The following is a 17,698-nucleotide window of genomic DNA, read 5'->3' as shown; positions in this document are numbered from 1 at the left end:
AACAGGAATGTCATTTTTCTGACTGATTTAATCTTCAGTGTGAACAGAAACACACAGAGCTCTCTCTCTGTTTGTCCTTCTCTCTCACCCTCCATCCACTCCGCCCCTTATGCTAACGAGTCAATGACATCACCGCTAAAATCAAGGCCTGCGATTGGCTGCTGGGAGGAGTAGCTGCTCCTGCTGCCGGCCCCTCCCCCCTTGACTCTCCCTCTGTCTGAAAGGTGTTTTCAGTGTCTGAGAGCCGCTGCCGCTGCTGCTGCTGCTGCTGCACGCTGGAGGACAAACCCACGCTTTCATTCTCTACCTCCCTCCATCTCTCCCTCTGCTTCCTGCACTCTTTCTCTCACTGCAGCGCTCTCGGTTCCACCTTCTCATTGTGCTGGTTCTGCGGGCGGGAGGGTGTGTGTATATGTGTGTTTGAATGGAGGATGGGTGGATTCCTGACTGAGAGGAAGGTGTGATATCTGAAGACACTGACAGATGGATGGATGGAGAGAAAACAGAAGCATGATGCTGCCGTTGCCACGGTGCGTTTGCTGAGCCAGCGATTTCTGCTTCCACACTGGTGAAACATAGAAAGAGAGAGAGAGAAAGAGAGGGACAGTTCATCTTGCATGTCACTTGTCCTCCATCGCTCAGTCCTGCTGTCTTGGAAGTGTCTCTGTGGAGACTACTGCTGAATCTGGATTATTTCTTTACAATATTAGAAGCTGTTTGAGTGTTTGAAACTCAGGTTGAAATCATTTGAGATTACTTTATCGTCTTAAAAGCTCATTTATTCATCTGGAAACTGAGGTTTATTCTACTGGACATAAGTTCATCCTGTCAGAGACTCAAGCTTTACACTGCTCCAGAGAAGTTTATCCTGTTGGAACTCAAGTTCATTCTCCTGGACACAGTTTAATCCTGGTGAAACTCGAGCTACACGCTGTTGCAGAGAACCTCAACCTCAGGTTCCCTCTCTTGAAGACAATTTGATTCAACTGGAAAAGCTTTCATCCACTTGGAAACTTTGAAAATTCTTTGCTGAGTCTCTTCTCGATGCCTCTGTGGACTCATATTGTCTAAATCTTTCGTCCACATCATGGAGCTTCAGAGCGCCACCAGCGGTCTCCCACGCCCTCTTTCCCCCGGACCTATCTCCCCAACTTTGGACTATGCTGGCCCCCTCTCCCCATCGTCGGGTGGCCCATCTCATGCCAGCCCCGGCCGGGGTCCGAGCCCCAGTCTCAGCCCCATCAGGGGGCCCAGCCCCGGCCCCGGATTCTCGGGTCAGGCTGCCTTCAACTACAACCAGCTGGAAGGGAGGTTTAAACAGCTTCAAGGTAAGATGGGAGCTCACCTTCGACATGTGTAGAAATATCCCAAAAAGGGAACACATGAAGAGAGAACTGCTGGTGGTTTTGTTGAGGGAGAAGTTCAATGTAATGCTGTTTAACATATCTTACAGATCATTAGCCCAGATTTCTAGAAACTAGTTCAGGAGGTCCTGAGTCAGAACCAGATGAAAGTATCTTTTAAAATGTTTCACAAAGTGTCCTTGAAACTGAAAATGAAAGAACTGGTGCAGAGAGTAACTTCATTACAAACTTTAAAGTTGCAAACAAACAGCAGCTTTATACAGGCAACAAAAAGTTTGTTTTGATCTACTCCGGATTTCCATGTCCCAATATGATGGATAATCAATTTATCTATTAGTAATTGCAAATGTAGCAAAATTGGATAAAATGTTAAAGAAGTTGGAAGAAACTACGAAACTACTACAAGCATGTGAACTGCAGACAAGTAATTTCTTTTAGGTTCAGTTTCATTAAAGCAGGAACCCAACCACCACAGGTTTATGTTAAATCATTGTAGTGTGTGAACGTGAAATCTGTGTATGAGTCAGCAGTTCTAACCTTATCTCAGCAAACTCTGGCTGTATCAGAACCCCACCCTGCTTAACACTGATACAGTCCCTCTGATAAAACTGATCAGCTGAACCGGGATGGTGGGGTATTTACTTCCTTGCTGAAGGGAAGCTGTAGGAGGGGCACATGTTTCTTAGTCAGATCTCACACCAAGAATCTTTCAGATGGTTGTGATCTGACCAGCAACTCTTCAGCCTGTCCTCGTCTTACTCAATTAGTCTTCTAATCGGTCAGCAGGGTGTTGGCTAAGAATTTCATATTTAATTTGTAGGGAATGAGTTCACAAGCATGCTTTGCTTTTTAATTAATCCATCTATCTGAATGCATTCATCAATAACATTAGACACAACAACCATTTACATATGTGACATTACATATGTTTATTTACATATCCCAAAATCACAACTTTGTCCCAGGCAGCTTTACAATTTGTATGACATACAACACCCTCTATTCTTAGACCCCTGATTTTGAGAAGAAGAAAAACGTAATATGAAAAAGTTTTAAAAGCATGGTGAGGACTTCCAGTACTCTCTCTGTTGCTGCGGCTAGTTTTAAGAATAAATTAATTGCTCATAATTACATTCCAAGATCAATATCCCCTGGACCTTGCCCCTAATCTAAATTTAGAGCATTTTATTTATTCTTGAACTATTTCCTCATTGCTTTAAATAATACAACATGTAATGGAAAGCACTTGGATAAAAGCATCCATGTGTCAACTGTTTCACTCTTTCCAATCCTGAATGTGTTGAAGTTTATTTCTTTCTTCTTCTCTTCCCAGTGTCTCTTTCATAAACTTGAATTTAAGTCAGGTGCAAATGACTTCCAGCAATGCAACGATTCTGCAGATGACGATCGTTTACAATTAGTATTCATACAGTAGAAATACATTGTCCTAACTCATCTGTTTTTGCCAATAATCTTCTAAACAACCTTATTAAGCGCAAAGAGTGATCTATTTTACACTTAAAGGCACACTATGCAAGATTTGTACCTTAATATAACAGCTTTGAAGTAATTTCGATGGTAAACGAACTCGTAGTATAGCAAATCATACTGATAGCAAAGCAGGAGAGGGATGCCGCTGGCAGAACCAGCAATGCAAGTCTGAAGATGGCGGCCCGCCTAATCTTGCGAGAATCACAAATTGCTTTACGGTGCGACGTAACATACATCAGCGACATAAGAAGCAGCCTCAATGGAAGACGTTACCTGGTCAGTAGACATCTTCGGAGTCTATCTTTGCCTGTTCGATGTCCGACGCTTCCATCATACTGAACATGTACCAGTATACAGGGGGGAGGGGATCATGCTGTGAGTGCAGAGACCCAGAGCCGTATATAGAGACGGTTCTGGTGAGCGGTATTTACGACTGTTAATGTTAAATACAAGTACTCCGCAGCGACTCTAGGGGTAGCTGTTTGACAAAACCGGAAAACTGCATAGTATGCCTTTAACATGCCAGAGTAAGCTATCAAAAGCTCATCAATGGATGTTTGTCATCAATAAAAGGTTTTAATAGCAAGACGGTTTTTCGTGGAGGAACACTTGAGTGTAAAATTATCTGCAGGCTGAATTTAGCTGAAGGCTAATGGAGCCAGTTTACTGATCGCAGCCCTATCGACGTGTCGATGCCCAGAAACCTTCAGTAGTCCCCCAGTATCTAAAAGTAGCTCACTGTCTGAAGGCCAGGTGAAGGTGATCGCAGCAGGTGGTTCGTGAGACTATAAGCTAAAAACTGCAATGGGGCATTGAGCTGATATTTTTGTTTTAATGAGCCGGTGTGTGAAAGCTTCTTACATCCTAATGGAGTCAATCAACACCTCCGATATTCTTATAAAAATGTCCAATAAGCTGTTCCCTGAAGAGTGTCCTGATTGTGAAGGTTTCTGGAGTTCTGAAAGGGGATAAACTTTATAAAAAACTTTGTTACTGCCCTTTTCTAGTGTGGTGTCTTTTGAGGATCATAAAGTGATCTGTTATTGTGCTGAGATGTGGGCGTGTTTTATTGTGCTATAAAGTCACTTGAGGAAATATAGGAAATGAAGAGTCTACACCAAAATTCACTTCCATCCATCTGTATACCTAGTATGTTATAACCCCTCCAGGGAACTTTAATTTTGTGTTGATTCTGGCAGCCCCTGTAGATAAAAGTGGTTGTGTTTCTGCTGCCTCATTTCATTGAACTCAAGGGGAATCTGACCAGTGACAGGCATTAGGAATAACTATATAGAAATATTCTCGCTAATGTCTTTGTTTTTTATGAGGTCTATGTAGAGGCATCTGTATTAATTTGCGACTGTTTCATAATGAGTTAAAAACTCATTGTAGTAGGTTTAATTCTGCCAAGATATGGATTAATTTCTTTGAAAGACTTTGGCAGTCCTTTTACCTTTAGGGGATATCTGTCTAGATCCAGTATTTTTTAGATTGTAGACAATGTGTATGAAGATTGGATATCTGGAAAGACAATAAAAAATTATTGCAAGTTGTGAAGCCTCGTTGAGGAGTGTCAGACATCTTCAAGACTAAAGAAAAGTCTACTTGCCTTTGACTTTAAATGTCTAGTTACTGTAATTAGGGTTCCTCATATAAGTGTACTTAACTTATAGTTCTCTACAAATCAACTCTTAATTAATGGTTTTAAGATCTGAAGGTCGCCTTGAAAACCATATTAGTATTCCCAGAAGAATTCACAAACAAAGGGGTTCTTCAAGTAACCTTTATTGGTCTTATGAAACCCTGCACATAACCCTCAGACAAGTAAATAGGTCTGGGACCTGGTTTTATGAGGGCAGCAGTTGAGCGTTGAGAGGATATAAATTCATACATTGTCCCATGTGTGGCTCAGATGGCTCAGAGCAGTGCCTCGCATCCAAAAAGACCGTTGGTTCAATCCCCAGTGGGGTGATGAATATGGAAGCAGTCAGTGATTATTGCACCGCAAAGAGCTTCAGATGTGAGAGGGTGGAGACAGAAGGGAGCTGAGGAGCAGCACTTCCTCCTCGTTAGGGCGAGTATTGAGCGAACGTCCCCTGTTAGAAATCAAGTAATTATGGAGGGAAACAAGTCATCAAATTGCCTACTGAACTGACTCATGGGAGATTTTTACACAGAGCAGGAGTCTGTTATGCTGACTGAGGTGGAGGTAAATCATTCAGGAGAACTGTTCTTTTCTTTCCTTGTATTCTAGTAAAAATAATTTATGAAAAATGCTGTATGATAAATATTACATGACTTTGTGATTGACCAAGACTCTGGAACTGCTCAAAGGCACTTCATCAGGACCTTTATCTGTTCAACCCACAGCCTCCCTGTAGTCAGTCCAGTATAGTCCAGACCATTAAACATTCATTATCATGTTATCTTAGTTGTAATTTCGATCAATCAATACATCAATAGAAAGATTTCTAGGTACAGAGGTGGATGCACAACAAAATAGACATAGATTGATAGATATATGATAGCTATAAAGATTGCTTGTTAGATGAAAGATTGTTAGATGAGTAGATGAAAAATGAATAGATAAATGGGTTGCTATGGATAAACGGATTGATGAATTGATAGATTGATAGACGGGGGAATAGATAATTAGATTTTTTGATGGACAGATAGAGAGATGGATGATGGACACTTGGCTAGATCAGTTGATGGATGGATGGTTGCATTTATAGAAAGATAAACAGATATAGAGGATGTATTAATAGACAGATAAATGGATGATGGATAGATTAATGCATAAAGGGATGAATTGGAATAGATAAATTGATTATAGAGGGTTAGAAAGATGGATGGATGATCTGTAAACACATTTATAGATAAATGGACAGAGATAGAGGGATGTATGGATAGAGATGATGAATATTTGATAGATAGACAGATGAAAATATAAATAGATAAATGGAAGGACGGATAAACAAAGTAATGGAGTGATAGATCGGTGGATAGATAGCCTGTATATTAAAGTATATAAACAATATAAGGAATCAGTATTTTGTCGACATATACATTAACGTTTTATTTACATATTGTAGAGTTTAAGGTCTAGATTAAAAACAACCTTTTGTCTGTTTTCTTGCTGCATTTACAGATTTAACTGATGTAAACAAACACCAAACAGCATCAGAAACATTTCAAAGTCAGATTCTGTCAACTGAGCGTCCTATCCTTTGTTTTGAAATTGCAGGTGGGCGGAGCCACATTACATTAAAATTGTGGATTGTGACAGAAAATACCTTTTTTAAATACTGATAAATCCTTAATTGGACACACACTAGCCTTTTTGTAAGATTAAATCACATGGACACGTCAAACACACACACACACACACACACACACACACACACAAACACACACAGCCATGCTTACAAAACAAGACCATCATCCCTGTCTGCTCCCATCATCCCCCTCTTTTCCTGTGTTGTTCTGAGCCAGCCAATCAGTGGACATCTTAGTGGTTTGGGAGCCCCCGAGCTCTGTGTGTGAGGATTAACAGAGGGGAGGGGTCTAACATGGTCTGGAAGGCACGAAAATGTCCAAACCACATTGTCATCCCTCCTTTCTTTTTGTCTCTTTCTGTCCGTCTAAAAAGGTGTTTATCCACTCCTTCGTCCTCCCTCCTCTTCTCCTCTTTCTTTTCCTCCTCCTCCTCATCAATGTTTCATGAGCTTCTGCAGAGCGTCTGTCATTGCCCCAATCATCCCCCTCTGCCTCCTTTCTCCCCTGCCCTTCCCTCCCTCCCTCCCTTCCTCCCTCCAGCCTCTTAGTGAAATTAAAAGGAAGCTTCAGCCGTCTCGTCCTGATAAAACTCACACAAAGGCGGGAGGAGAAATGCTTCCCTCCTCCTCACCCTCCATCATCAGTGTCAGGTTCTGTGCAAGAGGAGTCTGTGATCTCCACTCAGCAGCTTCTTACATAATCTGATGATGCACTCATCACATAAAAGAAATTGAATTGTGTACTTCTGTTTGCAAACTGATAAATAGATCTTGAAGAGAATTTGAATGGACCCCTCCTAAGTCCCTAGGCCCCTTTTTGGTCTGTGCTCTAATAAAAAGTAATAAGTCCCACATAAGTCCAATTCGTCTTATATTGTGACATTCTTGGATTTACCTTAATGAACATTCCTTGAAAGTTGACAACATGGAAACCATTCAGAAAACTTTACCTGAGGTGGAGTCAGCAGTATCAGTTACAGAGAGAGAGAGAAGGACAAAGAATAGCGGTATTGTTTGGGCGGAAGGTGACATGAGTAAGTGTTTGAGGAAGGAGTGTGTATGTGACAGTCTGAGGAAGAACAGGGAAACCACTCTGTGTGTGTGTGTGTGTGTGTCTGTGTGTGTGTGTGTGTGTGTGTGTGTGTGTGTGTGTGTGTGTGTGTGTGTGTGTGTGTGTGTGTGTGTTATCACATCATTCCACATGCAGCTTTGCAGCATGAAAGGGCTCTTTGATGGGGACGCGTCACTGAGCATGCTCACAACAGCATAGAGGGGGCGGGACATATCTGAGGCAAGAGAGAGAGAAAAACATCATAAAGTAAAAATCTAAAAATAAAGCATGATGAAGTGTGTGAGTGTGTGTGTGTCCATTCTCAGTGGTTCGGGTTATCAGCTGCACAGGATGAACAACGGTGATACTTTTTTTAAAAAAAGGAGAAGTTCACTCACCACACCACGAACCACTGAGATCATATCAGTTTATAACTGAAGTTTAGATGTTTTGATTAGTTTCTCTGTGGCTTTTGTTAAATAAACTGCAATAAAGCCACATGATCAGACTAGAATTATGATTATGGTGATCATTTTAACAATGTATTTACACAGCTTATTGACTTAGGGAACAAAATGATCTTAATTGTACATTTTGCTTCATATTTCTGAGAGTCTGTATGTTTATTTCTTTAATTCGTTACTCATTTGTCGAAGAAATTAACTGAAAGCAGCTGATTTTTAAGTAGTGGCAGTCATTTCTCCTGTATGACATCAGCATCTAGTGCCGGGCGAAAGCAGAAGCAATGCAGCAAGCCCCCAAACAATACTGGCTAATTCAGTTATTTTGCATGATTTTATATGAAATGCAGCTGGTTTCCACCTTCTCACCAGAGCTATAAACAGCTGCTGAGATACTGGTAAAATATGGGAAATACTTGTATTTGTCTATTGTACTGTCTGTGCTCAGGTAGCTTACGTTAGGTTTGCCAGCATGAATCTGGATTCAACCTCAGACGAACTTTGGTGACAGCTGAATATAACACTAATGAGCTGTGAACGATCCCTCTACGGTAGACTGAGGTAATGAAATAAAGAAATAATTACGTTAGGGAAAACACCACATCCTGCTGCAGTCACGTGGCCAAAATCCTCGGTCCTCGGTCCTCGTTCCATATTCAAAAATGTCTCTACAGGTAACGGAAAGTTCAGCCCTGCAAATGAGCCGTATCAAGTGGATGTCTTGCATCCATTGTGAAAAAGATCTTAACTCATTGTGTTCACACTTCACAGTTACAAGTTTAACCACAGCAGTTGTCTCTACTTCTTCGGTGGTTTTCACCAGAGAGCTTTCTATAAATCTGTGATTATTGAAAGGAATGTGATGAACTTTGGGTTTCGTGCCTCTTGTGTAAATGTAGTTTGTTTAAGCAGATATTTTTCTTTGATAAGACTACCTCAGGTGAAGCTGGCTACGTCAGCAGTCAATATGTATGCACCGTCATGCTAGAATAGTGTTATGTACCTGCTGTAGTGTTATGTAGCTTCTAAACCTTCCTACTTTGTGCCCCGTCTGGTTAGCTGCCAAACTGCATTCACAAAACGGGACCTGTGTTTGTGCATTAGCTAAAGTTCTGTCAATCACACTAAATTCTTTGATCATAACCAAAATGTAGATAAGCTCACTGATTATTAATGGGTTTGACAGATTCCGACATGCAGCTCAGGATTAAGATGTTTCAGACTCGGTCAGCTGATAACATGAACTCTGTGATACTGGTGGAAAGTTATGAGATCATGATGAATGTCTGTGGCACTCTGACACTGTTTCATTAGCATTACAGTGACACACCCAAAGAGTTTCTTTTCTCAGCGATGAGGAATTCCAGTCATCCACCAGTGAGCAGGCACTGTGGTGAAGTTAACACGGTCGCTGTAATGAAAAGCTGATTTATATCGACACCATTTTGTTTCCTGATGGCTGACAGTAAGAGAGAAAGTGACAGCTTTGTGAATCAGCTCTGGTTCTGCATTGACAGTGATGCTGAAAAGCCTGTTTGTTTGCTGGTGAGTTTGGAAAAAGCAGCATGAAGGGAAAGAGAGAGGAAGTAGGAAGGCATGGAGTCTTTTTATTCAGCCGTCAGCCGGAGTGTGACGGGAACAGCAGGCCACAAACACTCACACATGCCCACACATACACAAATGAAAACTTGGCAGCACTCTTGAATCGTGTTTTTTTTTTTTTTTTTTTTTTTTGCTGATTTGAAAATGAGTGGATCCAAAAGATTTGAATCAGGTGTGACAATTAAATTTGTGTCATAGGTTAGGCAAACATGTTTGTGAGCGTCAGATAATGTGATCTTATCTCTTGTCTTGGTGGTGTTTCGTAATGACCTGCAGCAGGAATGTGAACGTGGCTGCTCTATCAGACTGTGGGCTCTATCTGGCACTGAGCGCAATTGACTTTGTACACTGGCGCTTGTATAATTCCTATTTTGCTCTCGACGCACATTGGAAGTTTCCCTCCACCAACGCACGTCCTTAAATTAGGGAATGAACTTGCGCTCCGGGGGGGCGGTTCAGCGAAAAGAGGAGGCGTGTTCCGGCGCAAACGTTCCCTGGTGCTATTTTGCTGTTTCAGAAAACAATTCCGCCACAGACCAGGAAAAACCTAGTCTAAAGTCAGTGGCGCTTATTCAGATGCTATTTTAAGGGCGCAGACTTGAGAGGATGCGCCTGAGAGGCAGCAGCAACCTCGCCACCCGGTCAGGACGGGCATTAATACTGTGCCGCATCCTGGACAGCTCCCGCTCCAGCATGTCAAACCCGGTTTGCTGCAGGAACGGGTGGTCCTCCGGCGTGTAGTGGGTCTGGATCCTCTGCACCTTGGTGTTTGCGCTGCTCCCTCCTCAGCTGGCCCTTGCGCACTGCTCCCGAGGCCAGGGTCTTCTTCCTGCGAAGCTGCGTTACATTGTTTGGATTTATTGTATGGCTGTGTTACATTTATTTCATGTCAATAATGTCACTTCTCAGTATTTTATGGCCCTGACGAGAACGTCGGTCTCCTCGGCAGTGAACGGCTCCTGGCAGATTCGCCGTTATAATAGCAATCCGCCATGGAACAAGCGCGTCTGCTTTTAAAGGGAATGTGAGATGACGCTCTGATTGGTTTATTGCACGTTACGCCCAAACCACACCTATGACTAATGTAGCTACTTCAGACCAACCCATTTTAGATTTGCGCCGGGCGCAAGAGTCATTTATCCCGCCGGCATAATAGCAACAGTGCCCGAGATCCGCCCACAAAGCTACTTGCGTTTTGCGTTTGATACTTGCGTTTCAGATCGGCAAGATAGGGCCCATGGTGTGTTTCCTTGAAGGTTGTTGCGGGAAGCAGATTTTTTGTATCTTTTCCTCAAGGCCTCAACATGTGCTGGAGTTCTTAGGGAAGGTGTGTGTGCGTGCGTGCGTGCGTGCGTGCGTGCGCGTGTGTGTGTGTGTTGGTAAGAGGAGGATCAGGGCTGATTTCTGAATGAACATGGACTCACAAACAAGCTCCATCCTGTTACTGTTCAGCTCTGGCTGCAGACTTGAGACTTGGACTCCAGTTAGACTTGAGTTAAAAAAAAACATTCCTTGAATCTGACTGGAAGCTGACTGTTGGGTGATTGACAGATTCACAGTTTGACACTATGAACCATTGTCAACCATTTAAAGGACCAGTGTGTAGTATTTAGTGGCCTCACTCTTCTAAAAGAGAAACTATGGTGGCTGTGAAACTCTCTGCACTGTAGAAAAGGTAACGAAAACACAACAATTCTTATTTTCAGGTGATAAAACAAGGATATTTAATAGTTTTTTTTTTTTACCAACAGAGGGTTGTATAATGGAATTTTAGTTGTAGTTCCCTTTATGCTTTTCGAAAAACAAAAAATCTGTGTATACAAAAATTAAACCTAAACCTCCACACAGTAGGTAATGTAAAACTGTTGGAGAACGGTACAATTTATGTCATGAATCTGGACTGAGAATGCCTCTTGTTTTGTCCGATATTGCAGTGGACTCTGTGGAGAGCTGTAAAATTAAACTGTTCAGTTGCTGTGTCATTTGAATCATCAGCATTCAGAAACAAGGCGCTTTAATTGAAGCAATTAACTTGTAGTCTTCCGATGAAGACTCGAGACTTAGACTCAACCCTCAGTAAGTCTAAACAGTTCTGGCTGAAAATGTGTCTGAGTAAGCAGACCATATGGCTTGAGTCAGTTCAACAGTCTGATTATCAGTCAGTCAGTCAGTCAGTGTTCAGCAGCTCTCAATAGTGCTCTGTTCCTAAATCTGGCTCACTTTCCCCTCCGATGGGAATACACTGTGTGTGTGTGTGTGTGTGTGTGTGTGTGTGTGTGTGTGTGTGTGTGTGTGTGTGTGTGTGTGTGTGTGTGTGTGTGTGTGTGTGTGTGTGTGTGTGTGTGTGTGTGTGTGTGTGTGTCTGTGTGTGTGTGTGTGTGTGTGTGTGTGTGTGTGTGTGTGTGTGTTCAGACCAAAAAGAGAGGTTTTACACACTCACACACACATCGTCTCATTCACATCCATTCTGCACTCATATTTCAGACAATAACAAGAGGTCAGTGTGATTGGCTCAGACTCTGACAGACTCAGTATTGTGTCCTGTGATTGGTTGAAACTATGTGGCGGCAGACATTTCTGTGCTCAGCAGCAGAAACATGATGTCACCTATAGGTTTTATTCATGGATTTAGATTTGCTCATAAGAAGCACTTTCAGGTCTTTTTGCATCTTTAAGTTCTGTTGTTGGCTCAAGCTGTTTTGTTCGTGCTCGAAATGTTTGGCCGCAGCAGATCCACACTGTCAGCCCTCTCCACAGATATTACACAAAAAAGGATTAGACACTATGTATACATTTATTTTAGGAAAGCATCAAAGGAAGAGGCTTACCTCAGTGTAAATGTGATGTGAGCTGTTTCATATAGAACAGAAATAAATATGAGAAACAGTCACTTCATACAGAGGTTCTTTATTTTGGGCCCCCTCAACCAGAACAGCCATTGAACGTAGAGCGAACAATTATTTTCAATGAATCTGATGAACTCTGATTCATCAACTCATTGTTTCTACTGTGAAATATCAGAAAATAGACAAAATGCCCATCACAGATCCTTAAAATGTCTGTTTTTGTCCAAACCCCCACAATCATAATCTGCAGTCGGAGAATCATTGAAATCTTCAAATCAAAGGAAACAATATTAACAATACAAACAGCAATGACACAGAGAAGAAAGAAAAACACAAAATCTATAAGACAGCGGCAGACTCTTTCAATAATTCAATGTCAAAGGCAAACTGAAATAAAAACAAAAAGTTTTCCCAAGCACATTTATGAGATTAGAGGAGAAAATAAAAGAATATAATAAAAGACAAAAGTCACTACCACTCAAAACCAATGGAGGGGACCATGTTCTGTTCTATTTTTAACGTTTAAGGTAAATCTCAATTTCTTCATTTGAAGACACATCATGATCTAATGTTTGATTTATTGGTGTAGGGGCATAACACATTAATAAACACTCTATTTTCATCTGTAGTCTCTGAAAGTTACTCTAAAACCACAATATGAGATTAAAATGGAAAAGGATTCATCGCTGAGTTAACAATGGAGCAAATGCAGCAGCGTGCGACACACACACACACACACAAAGTGTGTATTAGAGTAAGAGTAATATTCGGCGGCCTCCCTGCTCCTCCTGTGGGAGATCAGGAATGCTGGAATTGCAAAACTGGAAGTGTGTATTTTGATAAGGTTATATGATCGTGTGTGTGTGTGTGTGTGTGTGTGTGTGTCGGTGTGTGTGTGTCGGTGTGTGTCGGTGTGTGTGTGTGTGTGTCTGTGTGTGTGTGTGTGTCGGTGTGTGTGTGTGTGTGGTTAATGTCATGCGATCTACCGTGAATGGCCCAGAACTGGGTTGGATTCTGAAACACACCGCAGACATGGGAGACTGAACAGAGCCCTGTGTGTGTGTGTGTGAGACCCTCTGTCTGTTAGTGGAAACAGATGTTTGATATGTCCGGCCTGACTAACACACACAGACACACAAAACTCTACAGTCTTGGCTCTCCTTCTCCTCCTCCTCCTCCTCCTCTCTCACTCTGAACACTCCTGGTCGACAGAGGACATTTGTGTGTTTAAAGGTCACTATGTGTCCAAGCTGAAGACGAGGTATGACCTGTTTGTCGGACCCTCTCGTCTTCCTTTTAATGTCTGTCCAAACAGAGGCTGCAATGATTAGTCGATGGATCAAGTAGTTGTCAACTATTATATGGATTGCCAACTATTTTGATAGTGATCCACCATCTTCTGACATTTTATGGACCAAACAACTAATCAGTTGATCAAGAAAAGTAATCCACAGGTTAATCGATAATGAAAATGGCCCGTCTAATCTAGAATTGAGTTGGTTCTATTTTGGATCTAGCTTGGACCTGGTTTTGACATGCTCAGATTCTGATGAACCTCCTTTGAAATCTGTTATTCCATAGTCGCTCACTTTCTAACAGCAATATGCAAAACATTCAGGAGGCAGGCTTGTTATTTGTAGCCGGTGCTGACTGATGCTTCTGGGACGCAGTGGCTCAGTAAGGTAGTCCAGATGTCCCTCACACCAGCTCTGGTTTCCAGCTCCTCCTGTAAGCCCTTTCCACCTACAGGGAACCGGCTCTGCTCTACTTTACGTACCTAGTTTTGAACTGAGCTAAGTTAGTTAAGTTAGTTCCCAGCTGGAACCAAAGTGGGCGTGTCATATTCTACAGATAGTTGCGCTTGGTGCAGCGCCCTCTGTTGATAACTCATCTGATTACAATGGTTCCGCTAAAACTGGTGGAAACGCAGGCTGGTTCGCTAGATAGCACCCAGGTTCCAAGAATCAAACAGTAAAGCAGCTAATTACGGAAAAAATACTGCTGGAGGATCCTCTCCTAGACACATTGACACCTGGAAGCTGCCCAGTTTGGGGTTAAGGCTCTTGCTCGAGGGTGACTGAGCAACTTCCCCCACAAAGACTTCAAACCGGCACACTTCCTGTCACAGCTCCTGTAACCTTTCGGTTAGCTTTGATCCCAGGAAGAATATTAGTGTCCATCACAAAGCTGTCTAACTCATCTTCAGCGGTTGGGTCGGCCGGTTTTTAAAAACATGTTCAGAAAGGTTTTGGCTCACTGCACAGTGACTGGCCTGGAGTGCACAGGTGTGACATTTTGTCTGAGCAAACAGACTCAACAACCTCCTCTGCAGGGTTTTAAATTCAACACACACCAGAAGATGAAACTACCTGTGTGCACCTGTAGATTAAGTATTTCATTTTTCTGTCACCTGTAATTACGACTCCAAAAATACTTTGACAACCAGCTTCACGCCAGCAGTTCTCTGAAATCATATACGGGTAGATGACGTGTCATCTTCAAGTCATCTTTCTCCTTGTCCTTCTTGTCCTCCTCGTCCTCCTCCTCCTCTTTCCTTCCACCTCCTCCTACTCTTGTAGCTTATCTTCCCAATCGACTGTGTGTTGTAGTTGTGCGTGTGTGTGTTTGCTTGCTTGCCTGTGCATGTCAACACTTACACAGAACCAAGTATTAGTCATTACACAAAAGGGAGGAAACTGTAAAAGCATAACTAACTGCTCAGAAATTTCCCCAAAATCCCCCACCAACACACACACACACACACACACACACACACACACACACACACACACACACACACACACACACACACACACGTTGGATGTGTAGGTGTCAACCTGTTCTGGATGATAAGAGATTAAAGATTTATTCCTAACCTAAATCACATTAACCCTGTGTGTGTGTGTGTGTGTGTGTGTGTGTGTGTGTGTGTGTGTGTGTGTGTGTGTGTGTGTGTGTGTGTGTGTGTGTGTGTGTGTGTGTGTGTGTGTGTGTGTGTGTGTGTGTGTGTGTGTGTGTGTGTGTGTGTGTGTGTTTTCAGTCTTCACCCAGGGGAACACAGCTGTGGACTGATGTGTGTTTGATAAAGTATGTAATTTTTTGTGTACTGTGTCCCAAGAGGTTTTCTTTACCCTGAGTTGAACCTGTCAGGCAGACCATCCTCCTGGGCTGTGTACTAGTCCCACCCCCTGTTCGTTGACAGTTGGGCTGTGCCTCCAGTGTTGACCCCCGACCCTGACCTCTGACTCCGACCTTAACCTAATCTATAAATGAAAGAAGCTCATTGGTGGAGCTGGTTTTGTTTGGACTCAGCTGGAGAGGAGCACAGCCTGAAGGCTCAGTTCAGGACAGAAATGTTTATTTTTCTGTATGTGGGATGAAAACAGTTGTTCCCGCTTTTATTGTTTTATCAGAGTGACAGAAAAGCCTAATTACAGCTGGATCCTGTTCTTTCCTTCCCTCTCTTATCCCTTGCTTTTTTCCTTTCCTTCCACTCCTCGTATTGATTTTTTATTAATTGAAATGGTCCAATAATTTAAATATAATAATTATCAACTACCAGCAGTGACGAGCTGAAATGTCCTGATCTGCCCTCAGAAAACATGTTGGTCAGAGTGTGTTTAGTGTGTGCATGTGTGTGTCCATTGAAATGGACAATAGTGTGTGCATGTGTGTGCATGTGTGTGTCCATTGAAATGGACAATAGTGTGTGCATGTGTGTGTCCATTGAAATGGACAATAGTGTGTGTGTGTGTGTGTGTGTGTGTGTGTGTGTGTGTGTGTGTTTTCTAACTATTCGAACTATTATGAATTCTTATCATATCACAACCTTGACTTCCCATGATACATTACAATTGTTTGTGTGTGTGATTTATGAGAGTGATACATTCACACGATGATACGAGGAATGATGCACCTCACATGATGTTCAGGCTGTGCATTCCTTTCTTTTGTGTGGGTGTGTGTGTGTGTGTGTGTGTGTGTGTGTGTGTGTGTGTGTGTGTGTGTGTGTGAGGCGCTCATTTAAAGTGAGCAGAAACATTGATTTTATTTTATTTTTTCAGCCCAATGGAGACAAACAAGGCCACACCCTTGTCTGGACTGTGTGTGTGTCTTTCCTCAGGCTTAGGTTAAGGTCATCCTCTGCTGTGGTTATCTGTGTGTGTTTGTGTGTGTGTTATTGACCCACACAGATAGACCCCATCAATACATCCCTGTCTCCTTTCGCTCTAATGAAACACACACACACACACACAGCTGTGTCTTGTGTATTCAGCAGTATCCATGAAGCCAGAAGAGGTAATTGAAGCCATTGACATTGACTTCTGCTTAGCTGTGTGTGTTTCCGTGCGTGTGTGTGTGTCTTTGTGTCTTTGTGTAGCTTGGCATTAGCAGGTCAAACCACTTTATTTAGCTCAGTGCTAACATTCACCTGAAATGACTTCTGCTGAAGTGGGGGTGGCGAGGCCTTCCTGATCTTAGGGGTGTAAGAATTGAGAAGTAAATTTTTGAAATATGTAGAAGGCTTAAATTTCAGCATTTCATTCATTTCTGTGAAGAAAACTGAAATTTATAATAAAATATGCCTACTCAGTGATCATTGTCATTGCGCACAGAGCAAAGCAGGATAAGAGCATGCCTTACCGAGTCATGTCTAAGAATGTCATCAGCCAATCAGGGGAGACAGTCCACAGAATATTAGAATTTCATGACTGAACTCTGACCACATTTTCTTTCTTTGAGTGCCTGAAAATCTGTTTTCACCCCACAGATGAGGTCAGTGTGAAGCATAAAGGCTGTTAGAGGGAGTTGAGGTGAGACGGCAACGTGGATATTGATTAAAAACATGAGAAAAAAGGAAAGAACGTGTACAGATTGGAAAAAGATGGAACCACAAGGACCACAGCTCTTTGACTTTCACTGCAGCATCTTTGAATATTGGTAGTAGAAGTGATTTAACGCACACACACACACACACACACACACACACACACACACACACACACACACACACACACACACACACACACACACACACACACCCACACACACACACGCACACACTCAGTATAAGCCTGTGCTCCTTGGGTGTAGTCGCACAGTTTTGTATATGTGTGTGAGTGTAAACACATTTTCCTGCTGGGACGAGCATCTGCTTCTTTTTCAGCACAGGAAGGGGAAGCCCCAACACACACACACACACACACACACACACACACAGAGGCCAAATAGCATGAAGTGTGACACACACTCCTGTGTGCAGAGAATGCAGGAGGAAGCATGAAGATGGAGATAACACACACTGCTTATCACAGCACACTGGTTGACAGATCACACACACAAGCATTCTCAGAAATCGGTCCACCTCAACATGTAAGATTTTATATCTCCATCAGTGAAAGTTTCTGTCAGCAAACTTTATCCTCCTCAAACCCAGTGAGTTGTTTTTCTATATTGATTATTTATTTCAGTGCTACCGCCTTAAAAATGGTAGTTTGTATGTAAGTTTGCGGGCATCAACCAAATGGGTGTGACACAGTGAGCAGTTCCAGTACCAAGACAGGATGTCTTTGCTTTTCTTCGATACGTGTTTGACCTTACAAGA

At 42.4% G+C, this 17,698-nt stretch overlaps 1 protein-coding gene across 10 annotated transcripts in view; it reads left to right on the top strand.

The window, feature by feature from the left end:
• The window catches only part of LOC127373463 (spectrin beta chain, non-erythrocytic 1), a 130,254-nt gene that overhangs the window by 52,308 nt on the left and 60,248 nt on the right, over window positions 1-17,698 (top strand). For 3 of the 10 annotated variants that reach the window (XM_051418035.1, XM_051417981.1, XM_051417972.1), the window contains exon 1: window positions 280-1,328. The exons of 5 other annotated variants lie outside the window; for them this stretch is intronic. In XM_051418035.1, coding sequence (XP_051273995.1) covers window positions 1,088-1,328 — 241 coding nt within the window. In that variant the 5' untranslated portion in view covers window positions 280-1,087. Of the gene's footprint in view, window positions 1-278; window positions 1,329-17,698 lie in introns of those variants that run through there. 2 more of the 10 variants (XM_051417961.1, XM_051417951.1) reach the window with 1 other exon arrangement.

The sequence above is a fragment of the Dicentrarchus labrax genome, unplaced genomic scaffold (genome assembly GCF_905237075.1).
Source record: "Dicentrarchus labrax unplaced genomic scaffold, dlabrax2021, whole genome shotgun sequence".
Classification (NCBI taxonomy): domain Eukaryota; kingdom Metazoa; phylum Chordata; class Actinopteri; family Moronidae; genus Dicentrarchus; species Dicentrarchus labrax.
Note: the sequence above shows the minus strand (reverse complement) of the source record. Positions and strands in the feature narration are given on the sequence as shown.